General features: G+C 56.2%; 6 protein-coding genes across 6 annotated transcripts; 4 read left to right on the forward strand and 2 right to left on the reverse strand.

Moving 5' to 3' along the window:
- Positions 1-742: 742 nt before the first annotated feature.
- Positions 743-2475, forward strand: MONBRDRAFT_37507 (uncharacterized protein; the record flags this gene model as incomplete). Its single annotated transcript, XM_001746736.1, has 6 exons — positions 743-953; positions 1214-1516; positions 1624-1799; positions 1874-1983; positions 2096-2191; positions 2275-2475. 6 exons carry the CDS (start codon positions 743-745, stop codon positions 2342-2344), a joined length of 966 nt encoding a protein of 321 aa, XP_001746788.1. The 3' UTR covers positions 2345-2475.
- A 237-nt stretch (positions 2476-2712) lies between these two features.
- MONBRDRAFT_9124 (uncharacterized protein) lies at positions 2713-4934 on the reverse strand (the record flags this gene model as incomplete). The annotated part of the gene is made up of 10 exons (XM_001746863.1): positions 2713-3075; positions 3177-3269; positions 3363-3456; positions 3562-3683; positions 3778-3849; positions 3991-4089; positions 4233-4326; positions 4448-4531; positions 4658-4784; positions 4922-4934. 10 exons carry the CDS (start codon positions 4932-4934, stop codon positions 2713-2715), a joined length of 1161 nt encoding a protein of 386 aa, XP_001746915.1.
- A 954-nt stretch (positions 4935-5888) lies between these two features.
- Positions 5889-9989, forward strand: MONBRDRAFT_37508 (uncharacterized protein; the record flags this gene model as incomplete). Its single annotated transcript, XM_001746737.1, has 10 exons — positions 5889-5979; positions 6183-6340; positions 6461-6659; positions 6746-7534; positions 7669-7705; positions 7793-7883; positions 9103-9175; positions 9283-9436; positions 9541-9677; positions 9774-9989. 10 exons carry the CDS (start codon positions 5889-5891, stop codon positions 9842-9844), a joined length of 1800 nt encoding a protein of 599 aa, XP_001746789.1. The 3' UTR covers positions 9845-9989.
- A 426-nt stretch (positions 9990-10415) lies between these two features.
- MONBRDRAFT_37509 (uncharacterized protein) lies at positions 10416-11856 on the forward strand. The gene is made up of 2 exons (XM_001746738.1): positions 10416-11323; positions 11484-11856. The coding sequence occupies exons 1-2, from the start codon at positions 10652-10654 to the stop codon at positions 11574-11576; spliced, it is 765 nt and encodes a 254-aa protein (XP_001746790.1). The 5' UTR covers positions 10416-10651; the 3' UTR covers positions 11577-11856.
- A 142-nt stretch (positions 11857-11998) lies between these two features.
- Positions 11999-13536, reverse strand: MONBRDRAFT_9127 (uncharacterized protein; the record flags this gene model as incomplete). Its single annotated transcript, XM_001746864.1, has 4 exons — positions 11999-12790; positions 12890-12975; positions 13107-13276; positions 13457-13536. The coding sequence occupies 4 exons, from the start codon at positions 13534-13536 to the stop codon at positions 11999-12001; spliced, it is 1128 nt and encodes a 375-aa protein (XP_001746916.1).
- A 342-nt stretch (positions 13537-13878) lies between these two features.
- Positions 13879-14892, forward strand: MONBRDRAFT_26368 (uncharacterized protein; the record flags this gene model as incomplete). Its single annotated transcript, XM_001746739.1, has 1 exon — positions 13879-14892. One exon carries the CDS (start codon positions 13879-13881, stop codon positions 14890-14892), a length of 1014 nt encoding a protein of 337 aa, XP_001746791.1.
- Positions 14893-15146: the final 254 nt, after the last annotated feature.

A 15146-nucleotide genomic window follows, 5' to 3' on the forward strand; every position in this document is an offset into this window, starting at 1 on the left:
TTGTTTGTGCGTTCGTGCGTTTGCTTCCAAGAGACAGACGTCTCGGCCCCCTCGAAGTAAGCCTTTCAGCTGGCGCCCACACCCGAGTGATGCCTGAATGTTGCTTGTGCCTTGAAGCCTCCACACCCGACGCACCAGAACGTCTGACATTTTCAGAAGCCCACAGCTCATGCGCAACGCTGGATCAAAGGGACAAACGTAACCTCGTGCCAAAAGGTGGGAATAGAAGACTTCAAGGTATTTTTAAGGATAAAGTAATACAGAAACAGCCTGTCAATTCGGCGCCAACTAGCCGTTGCGCGCCAAAACTTGACCGTTATGGCGCTGGCGACGCTGAATTGTCAGCACGACACAACGGCCTCACCGTTGTCAATTTGATTTTATAGAGGTAGATTATACTTTACCTGCCGCCCTGGTTTTGTCTGACAAGACACCACCAGTTGCATCAGTCTCTCTCTCTCTCTCTCTTTTGCGAATTTTCTCTCTCTCTCTGTTTTCGCAGGTGTGTGTGTGTGTGCGTGTGTGTGTGTGTGATCGCAGTGGCGCTCGTCGCGTCGGCGCCTCGCCGCTCGATCCCTCCTCCACTTTTTGGAATTTGCTCGGGCACGTCCCTCATCAGCGCCCTCGCACTCGCATTCGCATTCACACATTCACATTTACATTCTTCGCCGCCTGCAGAGACCGTTGGTATCCGGCTTGACGGTATCTCGACAGTTGGCCAAAGTTGTTGCGAGTGGCCACCATGAGCTCTCGCGCCGTGCTGGAGCACGGCGCTACAGTGCTGCTGGGGCTGTCCCTTCTCTTAGTCTTTCTCCGCCCCAGCCCGACCTACGTTGATGACGCGCCCATCAAGAAGACGGTGATCCACCATGCCAAGCTTCACGTCCCGGCGCCCGACGCCGCGGCTCCCCAGGTCAGCGCTGGCACCCGCATAACGCGACACGCCGCGCCCGGTGATGCGAGCCAAACTGACCCGTGCTTCTTGATTGTGGTCAGCCCGCCCAAAAGCTGGCCTCAAACACCAAAACTCAGAATCTCAATCAGTACATGCGCCGTGGCGTCGAGGCTGGCTGGACCAAGGGTGATTTTGGTTCGAATCTTCCGCCATCTTCGCCTCCCTCCCCCCTTGGGACCCAAGCCAACTCGACTCACTTGAGTCGGCTTTTTTTTTTTTTTTTTTTTTGTTTGTTTTGTTTTTTGCTGCTGTTTGCAGCTATCGTCACCGCAGAGGATGTCGTCTCACAAAACAATGCCCGGGTCCTCGTGCAAGACCCCCTCGTGCTCGAGTTTGATGACTTTGTTACCCAGGCCGAAATCGACGCCCTTCTCGGTTTGTGCCTGCCCCAACCGCCTCGCAGGCTGCCCTCTCTAGCCGTCAGCCGCGCCGTCGCCACCACGAATGAGTTCTCATTTGACCACAACCAAATCCTTGCAGTCTTGGCTGAGCCCTCTTTCGCCCAATCAACGGGGGGTCTGGAACGCTCCGTGACCTCGTACCGCACCAGCTCCACCGCTTGTATGAGGCCACTTGCGCAGAAACTGGCCCGATGCCCTGTTTTGGCTCGTAAACACATGTCATCTTGCGGCGTGCTCATCTGTGGCCCCTTCGCGGTCAACGTGCAGGGTTGATGGATGATGAGATGGCAGTCAATGCAACGGCCGCCACCATCGTGCGTCAGCTGGAGGAGCGCATTGGCAAGCTCGTGGGCCTGCCCGTCGTCAACCAAGAACACTTTCAAGTGCTGCGCTACAACAACAACCAGTATTACCGAGTTCACAACGATCTCATCGATGAACAGGTACCGCGGCTGACGCGCACTGGCCCTTGAACTCCTGACCGCGCCATGGGCGACTCACTACGCTGTTCGTTTAGTATGACATGCCGTGCGGGCCGCGCGTGCTCACCTTGTTCATCTACCTCAACGATGTGCCGGCTGGCGGCGAAACCTCTTTTACGCGCCTCGGCCTTGCTGTCAAGCCCAAGTCCGCCCCGCGACACCTCGCTTCGCCCACGCCCCTCACCCACCTAGCCCAACGCAAATTGGCACTGATGGTTTTACCTGCCCCTGCTTCTCTTCATCCAATGCTGTCGCAGAAAGGGCAAAGCTGTTCTTTGGTACTCGGTCACCAATGACCTTGAGCCTGAAGAGCGCACCGACCACGAGGCTCGCCCCGTGAAACAAGGCACCAAGTGAGTCGGCATGCGCGCCTCGCCGGCGTTGGCACGCTGACTGAACTTGATCTCACGTGCACTTTTTGTGCCCATGGATGTAGATACGCAGCCAACAAGTGGATCCATGTCGGCAATTTTGTCGACAATTGGCGCCACGGCAACACTGGTTAAGATGAAACTTCAGCAAGTCATGTTGCGCCCGCCCAAAAATAGCCCTACACCAGTTGACTGTTTCCACGAGTAGAACGGCCCTGGAAGTGGAAAAGGAGGATCGTTGTACCAATTCATCGCCAGGTGAAACCATGCAATTTGAAGTTCAACACAACCCCCTGGCTCTGCCAAGGATCGACTTGACTTTATTCAACTCAAGCCTGGTTGGATGCACCATCCAGAAGCAACAGCAAGAAACCAAAGTCGTGGGAAACACACACCACATACACACACACAACACACAACAACAACAACAACAACAACAACAACAACAACAACAACAGGACCGGAAACTTGGGGTCATGACAGGCAAAGGAAGACAAAAAAATTTAAAAGCCGTCGTCCCATTTATCGGACCGTGCAGCCCGTCGATCTGCCTGACGGTTCAGACGGTTGTCCTCACGTATTGCCTTGAGGTTGGCCTTATCTTCGCGACTCAGAGCCTGCGGCACAAGCTGCACGGGGCCCAATCCCAAAAGATCCCGCACCACTTGATTGTGGCGCAAATGGTGTTGCATGCCGCCACGCAGGACAGCCCGGACGTTGTCGAGGATCATGTACTCGGACCACGAGTCGAGAACCACTGTCTCCGAGTGACCCAGTGCAAGGCGTGTGCTCGGGCAACGCCCCGTTTCAATGCCCTCGAGCAGCTGGCGAAACTTGAGTCGCTGCTCCTTGAGGTCCTTTTTCGACTATTGGGGCACAACCACCAACCCACCAATGGCAAGTGAGGACGGGAATGAAGGGCCCTTGTAAACAAGCTAGAACGGCGAAAGAGCGCCGAAATACGTACCTTGCCCTTGTTGCTCTCCTTGGCATAGGCCTGGAACACGCGGGCGACGTCGTCCATGCCCTCGGCCGGAACTTCATGGGCCTCCAGTTGAGCCTACAGGAGCATTCCAAGCCCGTTGCACATGAGGGCCGGTCAAGCAGCTTGATCAAAGGCATCGAAACAAGGTGCCCACCCCCGTCAACGCACATCATTGAGAAGAACGAGCGCCCGGGCAGCCGCAAATAGGACGTTGCGGTCTGTGCCCGTCTCGCCAATGATGCGATGGAAAAAGTGCGACAGCCTGCGTGTGCAGCGGGGGCGTGAGTCAAAGAGTCTTCCCGCGGGCAGCGAGTCACCAACAAACCACCCTGGACCAAGCCTGGCCCACAGAAACAGGGTTACGTACTTGTGTGCCACCTTGCAGGCATCATGTGAGGATAGCTTGATGAGCAAGAGAGACCAGGCCTCGATGCAAATGGCAATCAAGCTGGCCTCTTGATCATCGTCGGTAAAGACGTCACTCAGGAGCTGGGGAGCGAGCATATGGCATGTAAGAGGGGGACAGCTGACACTGTGCCCGGATGGAACGCAGGCAACCGGCTCAAAGGGGTGGCGAACCCACCTCCATCTGCTCCTCAATGTCATCGCCATGTAACTCGCTGACAAAGGACATAATCGCAAGCGTCACGGCCATCTATACAACGGGTGGTGCCCCAAACAATCAGTTCAGCGTTTGAACCCCTTCTGTGGCATCCGGCTTGAGAAGACACGAGTGTGGCGCTGCGTTTGAATCAGGCTCATGTGCCCATGTTGAAGAGACACGGGGCGAGCGCACCTGGCTACGGGGCTCGGTATCCAAAGACGGATCCAACATGGAGTCTTCACAGCGGTTGCGCAGCTGCTCATAGTAGGCTTCCATGTCTTCAACTACGGGCTGAGCAACAGATGGGCGTGCGTTGATTGATGCCACTGCAAGAGACTTCCAGCAGGTAAAGGGAAGGCTCGGTCGGAAGGGTTTGGTTGGAAAAGAAGCCTGAAAGAGTCTTTGTCGTGTTGTCACTTTGCAGCAGGGCCTACCTGCAGGTGCAGCAGGGTAATGATGTGAAAGGTTTTGGCCATGTGATCTGCTGACTTGGCGGCCTTGCGCAGCACGTCCATCAGGTCACCCAGTCTGTGGGGCAGCGTGGAGTGAGATGTGTTTTATTTTACGTGTTAGTTTTGTTTTGATACTAAAGCATGACAGGCGTGGGCCGATTCAGAAGCCAGCTTGACGGTGACGCTTGGGGACGCACCGCGATGAGAGAACTTCTTCCGGATAGACATAGCGAGACAGGAGGTCGGCCAGGCTCTCCAAGCCTCGGGCGCGAGCCTCGCTCCTAGAATGTGGGCAAGGGACGCGAGTTTAGAAATGGGGAAGAGAGGACCAAGTCGACAAGCAGGTCCAAGACAAGGCAGAACGGGTGTGTCAAAAGGTCCGTCGGTGGGGTGGGGCAGATGCGTACCGCTTGGCCTCAATGTCGGAGATGGCTTGCAGAAGCGGGGTCTCAAGGTCCAGACCACCCTCATCGTAGTCGGAGGTCGTACTGAGATGTGAGACGGAGCTCATGATGCTCCGCACGTCATCGTCATCTGCGTCCAATGAAGATGAAAAAGACCGAGGCCATCATGGTAAGCACCCCACAGCACACGACATAAGCAGCGGAGGGTAAGTGGGCCACACTGGGGTGCACGCCTGGTGGGGCAGGGAGCAGGTCAGCGGCACGCACCGTCGTAGGCCATGGTGAACAAGTCACCGCCGTCAAGGCCACGTATGGCAAGCACGAGGCGTGTCACCAACAATTCGAGCGTCGCGTACACTCAATGAACGCAAGAGCAGCCGTACACTCAATCAATCACCGACGCAACGTCGCCGTGACTACCACGGCAGAAGTAGCAAAGCCAAGAAAGCTCAACAGCCGAGCAGCCAAGAAGCAGCAAATTCAGCAAGAAGCGACGACCAGCTGCACGTCCAACAAGTTGAGAGAGAGAAATACGACAGAGAGACAGAGAGACAGAGAGACAGAGACAGAGAGACAGAGAGACAGAGAGACAGAGACAGAGAGATTTTGAGAGAGTTCGAGAGGGTAAGAGGGAGTTTAAGCGAGTTTGAGAGAGTCAGAGACAGAGATAGAGAGAGAGAGAGACAAAGACAGAGATAGAGAGACAGAGAGACAGATAGACAGACAGAGACACACACACACAACAAAAACAACACGATGTGTGATGATGGGCGTTGTGCTTTGGCAGTGTAGGTTCATGTGTGTGAGGGCAGGAGCATAAGGTGTTGGGAGGACACGGACATGGCATGGCCACAAACCTGGCATCTGGCACCGAGCACCGGGCACCAGGCACTGGGCTCGCTCGTCTGCACCGAGGTCTTGTTGATGGCTGGCGCTGCCATCGATGCCGTTGGTGTGTGTGATCACATGCAGGGTATGGAGACTCAACGTTACTTAGCCCTTGACGCTGTTCCCACGTGTATAGCAATATGGCGCTGAGAGTAAGCTCCACACAGCTTACATCATGGCAATCACAGTATATGAATGCAGTGACAATAACCGAAACTAGTGCAGTGACGCAACACACAGGCAGAAAAAAACCGTCTGATATATATTGCTGACATTGTCGTCGGATGAATTTCTCTCTCTTTTGAATTTTTTTTTATTTTTTATTTTTTGGTGAATTTTGATGGAAATGGCGGCGGTGCGACTCGGTGCGGCGCGGCTGCGGGCAGCCGAGGCGTCGATATGGCAGGCTGCGATATCAACAGCATGCTCGATGCAAAGTAGGTGTGTCAGTGCTAGGACAGTATGGGATCCTCGTTGCCCGGTCTCTCGCAGCATGAGCATTCAGGCCATCCACACAGCCCATGGTCAGTCTCGAGTCCCACAGCTTTCCTGCCCCTTGTCCCTTGTTGCCCATATCAATCCCAGTCCCGTGCAGCCCATGCCAATCAACTCACGACAGGGCTGGCCTCTTGATTTGCAGCCGAGGCCAACAAGATTGCCACAAAGCCGTTTCCTGCCGAAGAATATCATGCTCGGCGATCTGCGCTGGCCAACATCTTGCCACCCAACTCGCTGGTGCTCGTGGCAGCCAACACGCTCCGATATGCCAGCCACGACATCCCCTATCGCTTTCGCCAGGTCGGTGCCCACCATTCATCAGCAATGCCTCACATCTGTACTCGTGCACCAATTGCAGCAAGTCCACCCTGCCCCAGGCAGGCATTGACAAACCCTGTTTCCCGCTTCACCCACTCGCAGAACAGCAACCTGGCATACCTGGCCCCTTTGCCCGAGCCCGATGGTCTCTTTATTCTGCGCACGGACGCTGCGCGCCGAGTGATTCACACTGCTTTGGGCGTGCTGCGCAAGGACCCACACCGAGAGCTCTGGGATGGCCATCGCATTGGGCCCGATGCAGCTCCGGCCCTGATGCATGTCGACCAAGCCGTCGTGGCCGGTGCGAATCTGCTTTGAGGCGCTGTCTCGTCCCGCGCTCGGCCAGCTCTGACCCTCAACCACCATTGCAAAATGTTGCCATTGCAGAACTACCCGTGCTGCTGGAGACGGTGGCACCACACTTGACGGATTGTAGTGGCATTTATGTGCACATGGGCGATGCGACACCGACGGCCTGTGCTGGCCTCCTGACGCAGCTGCGGTCACAATGTCCCAATCAGCCCATTCAGGAGGTGGCGCCTTACCTCGCCCGGCTACGATCCGTCAAATCGCCTCGCGAAATTGTACATCTGGCTGCTGCGGGCCGCGCCTCTGCGTTGGCCATGAACCAGACCTTTGCACGCCTGGCCGAGTTGAGCTCGGAATGGGAAGTCGACGCGTCTCTTGAATTCGCCTATCGACGCCTCGGGTGTCAGGGCCATGCTTACCCACCCGTTGTGGCCGCGGGCGAGCACGCCCTAACCCTCCACTACGTCACCAACGACGCACCGCTGCGCGCCGGTGATCTGCTGCTGGTGGACGCCGGTGCCGAGCGGGCCGGCTACAACGCTGACATAACCCGCACCGTCCCCATTAGTGGACGCTTTTCCGATGCGCAGGCCGAGCTGTATGACGCAGTCCTGCGCGTGCAGACGCGCTGCCTCGAACTCTTGATGTGGGGCGAAGCGCGCAATCTGATGCAGCTGCACCAGCAGTCCGCACGCATGGTGGTTGAGGAGGGCAAGCGCCTCGGTCTGCTCTCTTCTCGTGCTACAGCTTCTGATGCACGCTCGCTCATGCCGCATTCCATCGGTCACCACCTTGGCCTGGACGTGCATGACCCTGGCTCGCCCGTTGAACCCCTCAGCCCCAACAGCGTGGTTACGGTTGAACCCGGTTCGTCCTGCGCACGCTTGTGGCGGCATGCCTGTGGAAATGTGGGGAAGATGTGAAGGGTGATGAGCATGAATTACAGTCGCATACAAGGTGCATCATTCTCATGACGGACTAACCCCTGCCCTTCATGCCAGGCATTTATGTCCCCAATAGCGACGCCTTTCCCAAAGCGTACGTGCACGGCTGTGCAAAAGCGGTGCAATGAAAACGGCTCTTATTCATCGCAAATGTTGTGCATGGCAACTTTCTGTCAAGTAGATACCGCGGCATCGGCATCCGCATCGAAGATAACGTGGTCATTGGTGGGGCTACCGAAGGCCTGCAGGACCTCACCAAGAACTGCTACAAGGTGCGCGCATGTACAATGTTGGTTGGTCCCCCACGGACTCGGCTTGGCTTGAACCTCATACCATGATGTGTTGGATACTTGAATCCGGCGGACCGGCGACCGCGCGTCCAGACCATTGCAGACATTGAAGCCAACATGCATCGCTCACCGGCCTCGACCAAGCCATGAGCCAAATGCCTCGATTCCGTTTCATCTACTCTCCCCTATTCTCCTGTTTTTTAGCTTGGCAATTGACATGGAAAATCTCAGCACAAGTGTGCCTTTTGTTCGATCTTCGGCGCACAGACTACTCCCATGAGTGTTCTGCCCAAGGAACCCAAGTTGACAGACATGGTCGCACCAATTGCCCCCACCTCATGACCCTTGAAAGTCCCTGTCAGAGGAAGAAAACGCGCTCTCTCTCTCACTCTCACTTTGTTATCACTTTTCTCTCTCTCTCTGTCTCTCTGTCTCTCTCTCTCTCTCTGTTGTGCTTTTCCTTTGTATACCTTTCTCTTTCTCATATCTATCTCTCTCTCTCTCAAAAAACTCTCAAACTCTCTTTTCTCTTCTCCCAGTGATCTTTTCTCTCTCTCATTCATTTCTCATTTCTCTCTTCTCTCTTCTCTCTCTTTCTCTCTCTCTCTTTGTTGGTTTGGATGTTTTTGTTTCTGGAGCAAAAAGGCGAAATCGTGAGCGAAACGGCAGCGCACGGGAGGATGGAATTGCCCCGTCTTGACTCACACCAGTCATCGATTCCTGATGCTTGATAGGCAGGGATCAACCGACACCATGGGCTTGGCCGATCTTTTCAATGTGGAAAATCAACTGGGATTTTACGCCCAGGTTGGTGTCGCCCGTGCCACCGATGCAAGCTCGAGAGCTGTGGCGCAAGCGTGCACGCAGGTCATTGGAAAAGGGCAGCAGGTCACTTGTTTGAACGGGAAATGCTCTGTGTTGGCTCGTTGAACGTGCCTTGCCCCTGCTTCCTGTGCGCGCTTGTACCGGGTGCTGGTTTAGTATCACCACCAAAAGTGGAACTTTGCTCTCCACGTCGTGGGTGTGCCCCTCCTGCTCTGGAGCGGTATCGCCATGGTCAGCCCCCTCTGGATCTCAAGCGTACGTTCCTGGTTCAAGGCGCCACCCCGGTCCAGCTGCTCTCCCAGGAATACTTTGCCGTTGCTTCTACTTTTGACTGCACTCGGCATGGGCCACTCACGGCGCATGGACCTGCGCGCAGGTCCCCACCCCCATTGCCGAGTTTGCTGCCCAGATTGGACTTGACAACTTCCGCATCTCCTTGGGATCCATTGGTGCGCCTCTTTGCCACTCAGCCCGTGTGCCATGCGTGGGTGCGCGCTTGCCTTGGTGACGTTTGGCAGACTCATGACGCTTGCCTGATCCGGTGAAACAATGGCAGTGGCGGCCGTGTATGCCGCTGGCTACCTTGCCATGGAGCCCGTGGCCGGCAGCATCGCCTCCATCTGCCTCCTCTATGGCTCCAACTGCGCTCTCAACTATGCCACCACGGAACCCAACGCCATGATCAAGCTCGGCGCTCTCCATGCGAGCTGGTAAGTTGAGTTGAGCCACCCATACGCCAGCTTCTGGTGCCCATTCATGCCCCAGTATTCTGCTCCTTGTGTTGGATGCTCATGCTTGAACACGGCTGCCACAGCTGGGCCATGCAATTTTTCGGCCACTTTGTGTTTGAGGGCCGTGCTCCCGCGCTTTTTGACAACCTGTTTCAGTCTCTCTACCTGGCCCCTCTCTTTGTGCTCCTGGAGATCATGTTCATGTTTGGTTACCGTCCCGGTTGGTGCCACTCGCCCCGGTTACCCCAGTTTGTTGTTTCGCGCTTGCACTCACCACCACCACTGCCGCCACCGCCACCAACCTCTTGACGGCCAGATCTGTCCAAGAGCATCTACGACAATGCCGAACGGGACATCAAGAACTGGAAGGCAAGCAAGTCGAAGTAAAGCCGTCGTTTTGCTCTGCCACCCTTCAATCGGGTCGATGGCTGCTTCTTGTTGATTTATGTTCGCTTGGCTACTGGCTGCCTCCAACGTGCTTCTGCCTGTGCTTTTTCTTTGCTTTGTTTCTATCAATCCATGCGCTTTACTCTTTCCCACGCTCAACAGCCCCTCCCCATCGAGCCAACCACTGCTCTCAAAGCCGCTGATGCTCAGCCACTCTTGCCACGACCAGCTTGAACCCCATCCGCAAAAAATCCAGAGCCATCCGACAGCCTGCCCAAGCAATGTGCCCGTGATGCCACATCACCCTGCTGCCCACTGTTTCACCCACTCTTGCATGCCCCACTTGACCACACCTCCATTCCCGCCACACCACACACATATCCCCCCATATACAACTATTTGCCTTTCTCATACCACACTTGCACGCTTCATCTACCACACATGTGAATTTTTAAGCATTTTAACCTTAATAGCTTCCTCAAGCTCGTTTCTCTCTGTGTGTGTTGTGTTACACACGAGACCGTTGTGTGACACACACTCACACACGCGGCATTGTGCTCTCTCTCACTCTCAGCTCTCTCTCTCTCTCTCTCTCTCTCTCTCTCTCTCTCTCTCTCTCTCTCACTCTCTCTCTCGCTGCGTCTGTCGCGGGGGTGTGTGTGTCTCGTTTGCGAGTGCGCCTGGAGCTTGGCCGTGAGGAGACTGAAGCGAATCGGCTAGCCACGGTTGGAGTTGTGGTTGGCTGGTCCAGCGAGTGGGGAGATTAGGGTTGGACGAAGCAGGCACCGCCATCAACCACCAGGCAGCATGGCTGCTCGGATAGCCACCCTGCGCCCGATGGTTGGGTCGATCCTGTCGGAGACAGCGCATACCTGTCGTCTGGTGCCAACGCAGCGCGCCTGGGCCGGTTTTGCGCCCGCCTTGCATCACGCCAGTCTGCGCACCATGACGCTGTGGCACGAACCTCACCGCCTGACACGATTCGCTGCGACCAGCCCAGCAGCCTCATGGGTTCGCCACCTCACGCCTGCTGCCAGCCTCAGTGCCCCTCAAACCACTTTCAGTGGCCATGCGTCGGCAACCGATAACAAGGGCACGCCCACCAACACTCGAGCCGCCGGTTCATCCGCAGGGGCCAATGGCAACGACGACGCCGCCAACTCCTCCACCTCTGCTTCCTCGAAGCGGGCTGTTCCCAAGGACCGTGAGCCTCTCGCCGGCACCGCCCCGGCAGGCGGCACGGAGAATCATGAAAAGCCCAGGACGATGACCGAGCTCTTCCGCAAGTATGGCAAGGTGGCCGCAGGTGTCTACTTTATCATGGGCACGATTGACATCAGCATTTACTACGTTGCCATTCAAGCGGGTGTCGATGTGGAGCCCTTGCTGCACACCGTTTTCTCCATGGCAGGCCTCAACTACCAGGAATACCTGACTCCCAACATGGGGGCTCTCGTGGGTGCTTACACCATTCATAAGGTTGGTGGTGGCCCACTTTTGCGTTCCCCGCCCCCCCTGCACTTGAACCAAAGCCGTGAGCCAAGCGGGTGGCAGCTCTCAACCCACATCCCCTTGATCCTGTCCCGTTGCCGTCCTCACGTATCTGATTTTGACAATGTGCTCTCCATCTTCCCCGTAGCTCGTGACGCCTGTGCGCTTGGCGTTGACGGCAAGCATCACTCCGCGCACGGCCCGCTATCTCGCAGACCGCTACCCCTCAATCTTTGGTTGAGTCGCATCCCACTCGACCGCCCAGCTACCCTGTCATCCTATCACAGGCGTCGCCCTTGGAGCACACGTGGGTTAGACACCGAAAATGCTTCCAATTCCCGTTACTGGCCAACCCCATTGAGCATGAAAGCGCCCAATACCTACCCCGTGCTCCTTCCTGCCTTCCCTGTGTGTATCGCTTGTTGCGGGCTTCCCATGCACATTGAATGTGATGTTGTTTCGGCAACTGGTGCTTTGAGCATGCCTGAGTTAGAGAAGCGTAAATCGATCCAATTATCCCGTCTCTGTGGTTCATATGTTTTGCTCACACACAAAATCAAGCCTTTGGCTGCACACGCACAAGGAAGAAAGGAACACCAAAGGGATGGCAAGCTACTCTGTCGATACTCTGCATACATGTGAGCTTTGGGTCAAGTCGGTGGCCTATCGCCGCTCGTCTCGGTCACGATCAGAGCGCTTGGAGCGAGACCCCCGGTCAAGGCTGGGGCTGCGATGATATGAGTGCGGCGCCTCGTGTCCTGCACGATGGCTGCGATACTCACGGCCTCGGTCGTCATTGCGGTGCCCTCGGTCCCGATCATCCCGGTGCCCTCGGTCCCGATCATCCCGGTGCCCTCGGTCCCAATCATCCCGGTGCCCTCGGTCCCGATCATCGCGATGCCCTCTGTCCCGATCATCGCGATGTCCTCTGTCCCGATCATCACGGTGCTCTCGGTCCTGGTCGTGACTGCCGTGGTCATGATGGTCCCGGCTGGAGTCACGATGGCGGTGATGAGAATGATGGTGGTGGTGATGATGGTGGTGGTCAGTGTCACGCGGTTCATGTGCGTCGTGATCCTTGGAGTGGTGCTTCTTGTGCCGACTCTCCTTCTTGTCCTTTTTGTGCTTGTCTTTCTTGTGCTTTTTGGCATGTCCTTCGCTTGACGCTGGTGGTGCAACGTTGGCTACCTCGTCCTCTGTGACTAGCGCGTAGGCTTTGCCGGTATTGAAGCAGTCCTTGGCCAGGTGCCCTGGGGTATGACATTTGGTGCAGACGGTGTTGAGGACTGCATCAAGCTGCACGCGCTTGACCTCATCATCACGAAAGCTACGGTTCTTGAGCTTGTCCTGTTCAGCAATGACATGGGCCGGGTCACTATCGTGGCCGTTGCGTTGATCCACGGTCTTGATACTTAAAGCGATCCGATGTTCAGGGGGCTCTCCGACCTCAATCACCTAAAAGTGACCAGACCCACATGACATCTCAGGCAGTCAGTCCCATTGTGGCCCATTCAAGCAAGCTTGTCGTGGGCCTCGGGGCGTTCCATTCCATACCTTGACAAAGACCTGCTGGCCAACCTGCAGAACTGACTCCACATCGTCCACTCGAAACTTGGACAGTTGAGACACGTGTAGCAACCCTAGTGATGGGCCGCGGCACAATGAACCAGATGACCGCACGCAGGTGTGGTGAGGCAAGAGGTGCCGACACGCGCCAAGTATCGTGGAACGAGCAAACCGTCGCTGCGACAGCTTGGCTGGCTGGACACACCTTCGTGGGTGAAGCCGTCGAGTTCGACAAAGCCACCAAAGGGCTTGACCGATTTGACCACGCCCAAATATACACGGTACAGCTTGGGCAGTGGCTCGTGCTGCTGGCGTTCAAAGCGAACCGCCCGCTGTGGCTGCACGCCATGCTTACGCAGGTGCTGGTCTGCCCGACTACAAGCAAGCGGTCCAGCAAAGATGCGACCACCATTGTGATAAACAGCGCACACACACACACACACACACACACACACTTCTCTGCGTCCCCATGCCAGCCCATTGCACGAGGGGCGCAGGCGGGCGCGAAAGGTTCTTGTGCACTTGAAGCGCATGCGATCACACACACACACTCACCGACGCGCGTTGGACGGCGGCTCGTCCATGATGACGCCACCCCCGCCCAGCACCCGATCACCATCATCTTCCATCATCATCTTGCTGGTGCTCGCCGTTCGGTACTCGTGTTCACCCGTCCAACGCACCCCTCCCCTGAGATTCGCCCTCGACACACCGCCTCAGTCACACGAAGAGCAAGAAAGAAGAGATTACGAGCAGCAAGACAACAGTTTCAGAGCATTTATCCCTCTCCGATTTGGCATAGTGAGAAAATGAAGCAAATTCAGAGATGAACCGATGCTGAGGGCATAAGTTAGAGAAACGCACGGTGGCAACGCACAACAATTTCTTCTTCGCATCGCCGTGCGGGATCAGGGCAGCAACATGTGTGCCACGTCGTGACTGGGTGCTTGCATTCGCCTTTGGGGAAACGTTTGAGGATGGTGGGGGATCCCTTGCGCCAGAGGCATTGGCCGGGCTCTGCTGGCACGGCCTTGCTGCTGCTGCTGCTACTGCTGCTGCGAGCTTCGTTGCGAGCTGGCGCCGGTGAGGCCGAGCCGCTGGCTGAGAGCTACATTGTAGCCGATGATGAGGGCCACCTGCGCCTACCAGAGCAGGTGTATGTCAATGATATGGACTTGACGGCCGAGCTGATCCTGCTGCAGGCCAACACTACCCGTTATGGCCAGGAGTTGGACCCCTACCGTCATCTCTCGATTCACGGCACCGTTGTCCAAGGCTTTCATATCGTGTGGAGTCGCACGTTCTTTCCTCTGAGCGCCTCTCTAAGCGATGGGACCACGGCCCTCGAGTTTGATGCTACCATTACGCTCGGCAATCCCTCGGGTCGCTTCTACGTGGCCATCGATTGTTGGGCTGGCGAGCGGCAGATCACCAACCGGATGGCGTTTCGCATACCGAAGACAGCAGCCGTGGTGACGCAGGCCAGCTCGGACACGCTTCTCCTTGACCTTAGCGCCACCGGAAATCCGTCTGCATGGTCTCTGTCCCTCGATTCGATGGTGTATATAGGCTTCTACTACAACGCGACCGGTTTGCCCTTTGAAGTGCTTGGTGCACCACTGCTGGGTCAAGAGCTCCGACCTGAAGGCAGCGAATTGTGGCTGAATGTGAGCGTGCCTCCCGCTGTGGTAGCTGCTGTGACGAGTCAAAATGGACCCGTCACCGCCTTTGTCCATAGTCTTGGCCCTTCGTTTGTGTACCCCATCGGCTGGTTTTACCCTGGCTTTGGCGAGCGCACCAAGACCATGACGTCCCAGGTCTCCCGCATAGTTGACCCGAGCCGTTGGAATGCCTTTCGACTTGGAACGACACGCTTTCGGATTGGATTCATCTTCAACTATCCCATAGATGGCGACACGTCCGACCCCAATACCAGGATCACGCAACTTCAGGACTTTCGCGTTCGTGAGGTTCTGCTCGATGCCCCTTGAACTGAATCACTATCGACAAGAGGTGCCAGCCAGAAGTGTACATGAGCGTCCCCTACCCCGAGCCTGCTAAGCTGTGGGAACCACGAGGACCGCCGCTTCAATTGTGAGCAGTCTTGATAACAATCGCGGCTTGCCGCAGGCAGCTGGGCGCACTAGGATCTTTTTTTTTTTCCTCAATGTTGTGATTGACGAATTGAATGTCTCATCAAAGTTTTCTGTTGGCCCGGCGCGGCTCTCTCGCTCCGTCGCGACAA

This window comes from Monosiga brevicollis, genomic scaffold, assembly GCF_000002865.3.
Source record: "Monosiga brevicollis MX1 MONBRscaffold_14 genomic scaffold, whole genome shotgun sequence".
Classification (NCBI taxonomy): domain Eukaryota; class Choanoflagellata; order Craspedida; family Salpingoecidae; genus Monosiga; species Monosiga brevicollis.

Coding starts and splice junctions, on each gene's coding strand:
- MONBRDRAFT_37509 (XM_001746738.1), top strand. CDS start 10,652: ATGGCTGCTCGGATAGCCACCCTGCGCCCGATGGTTGGGTCGATCCTG. Junction 11,324..11,483: donor GTGCTTACACCATTCATAAG/GTTGGTGGTGGC, acceptor TCTTCCCCGTAG/CTCGTGACGCCTGTGCGCTT.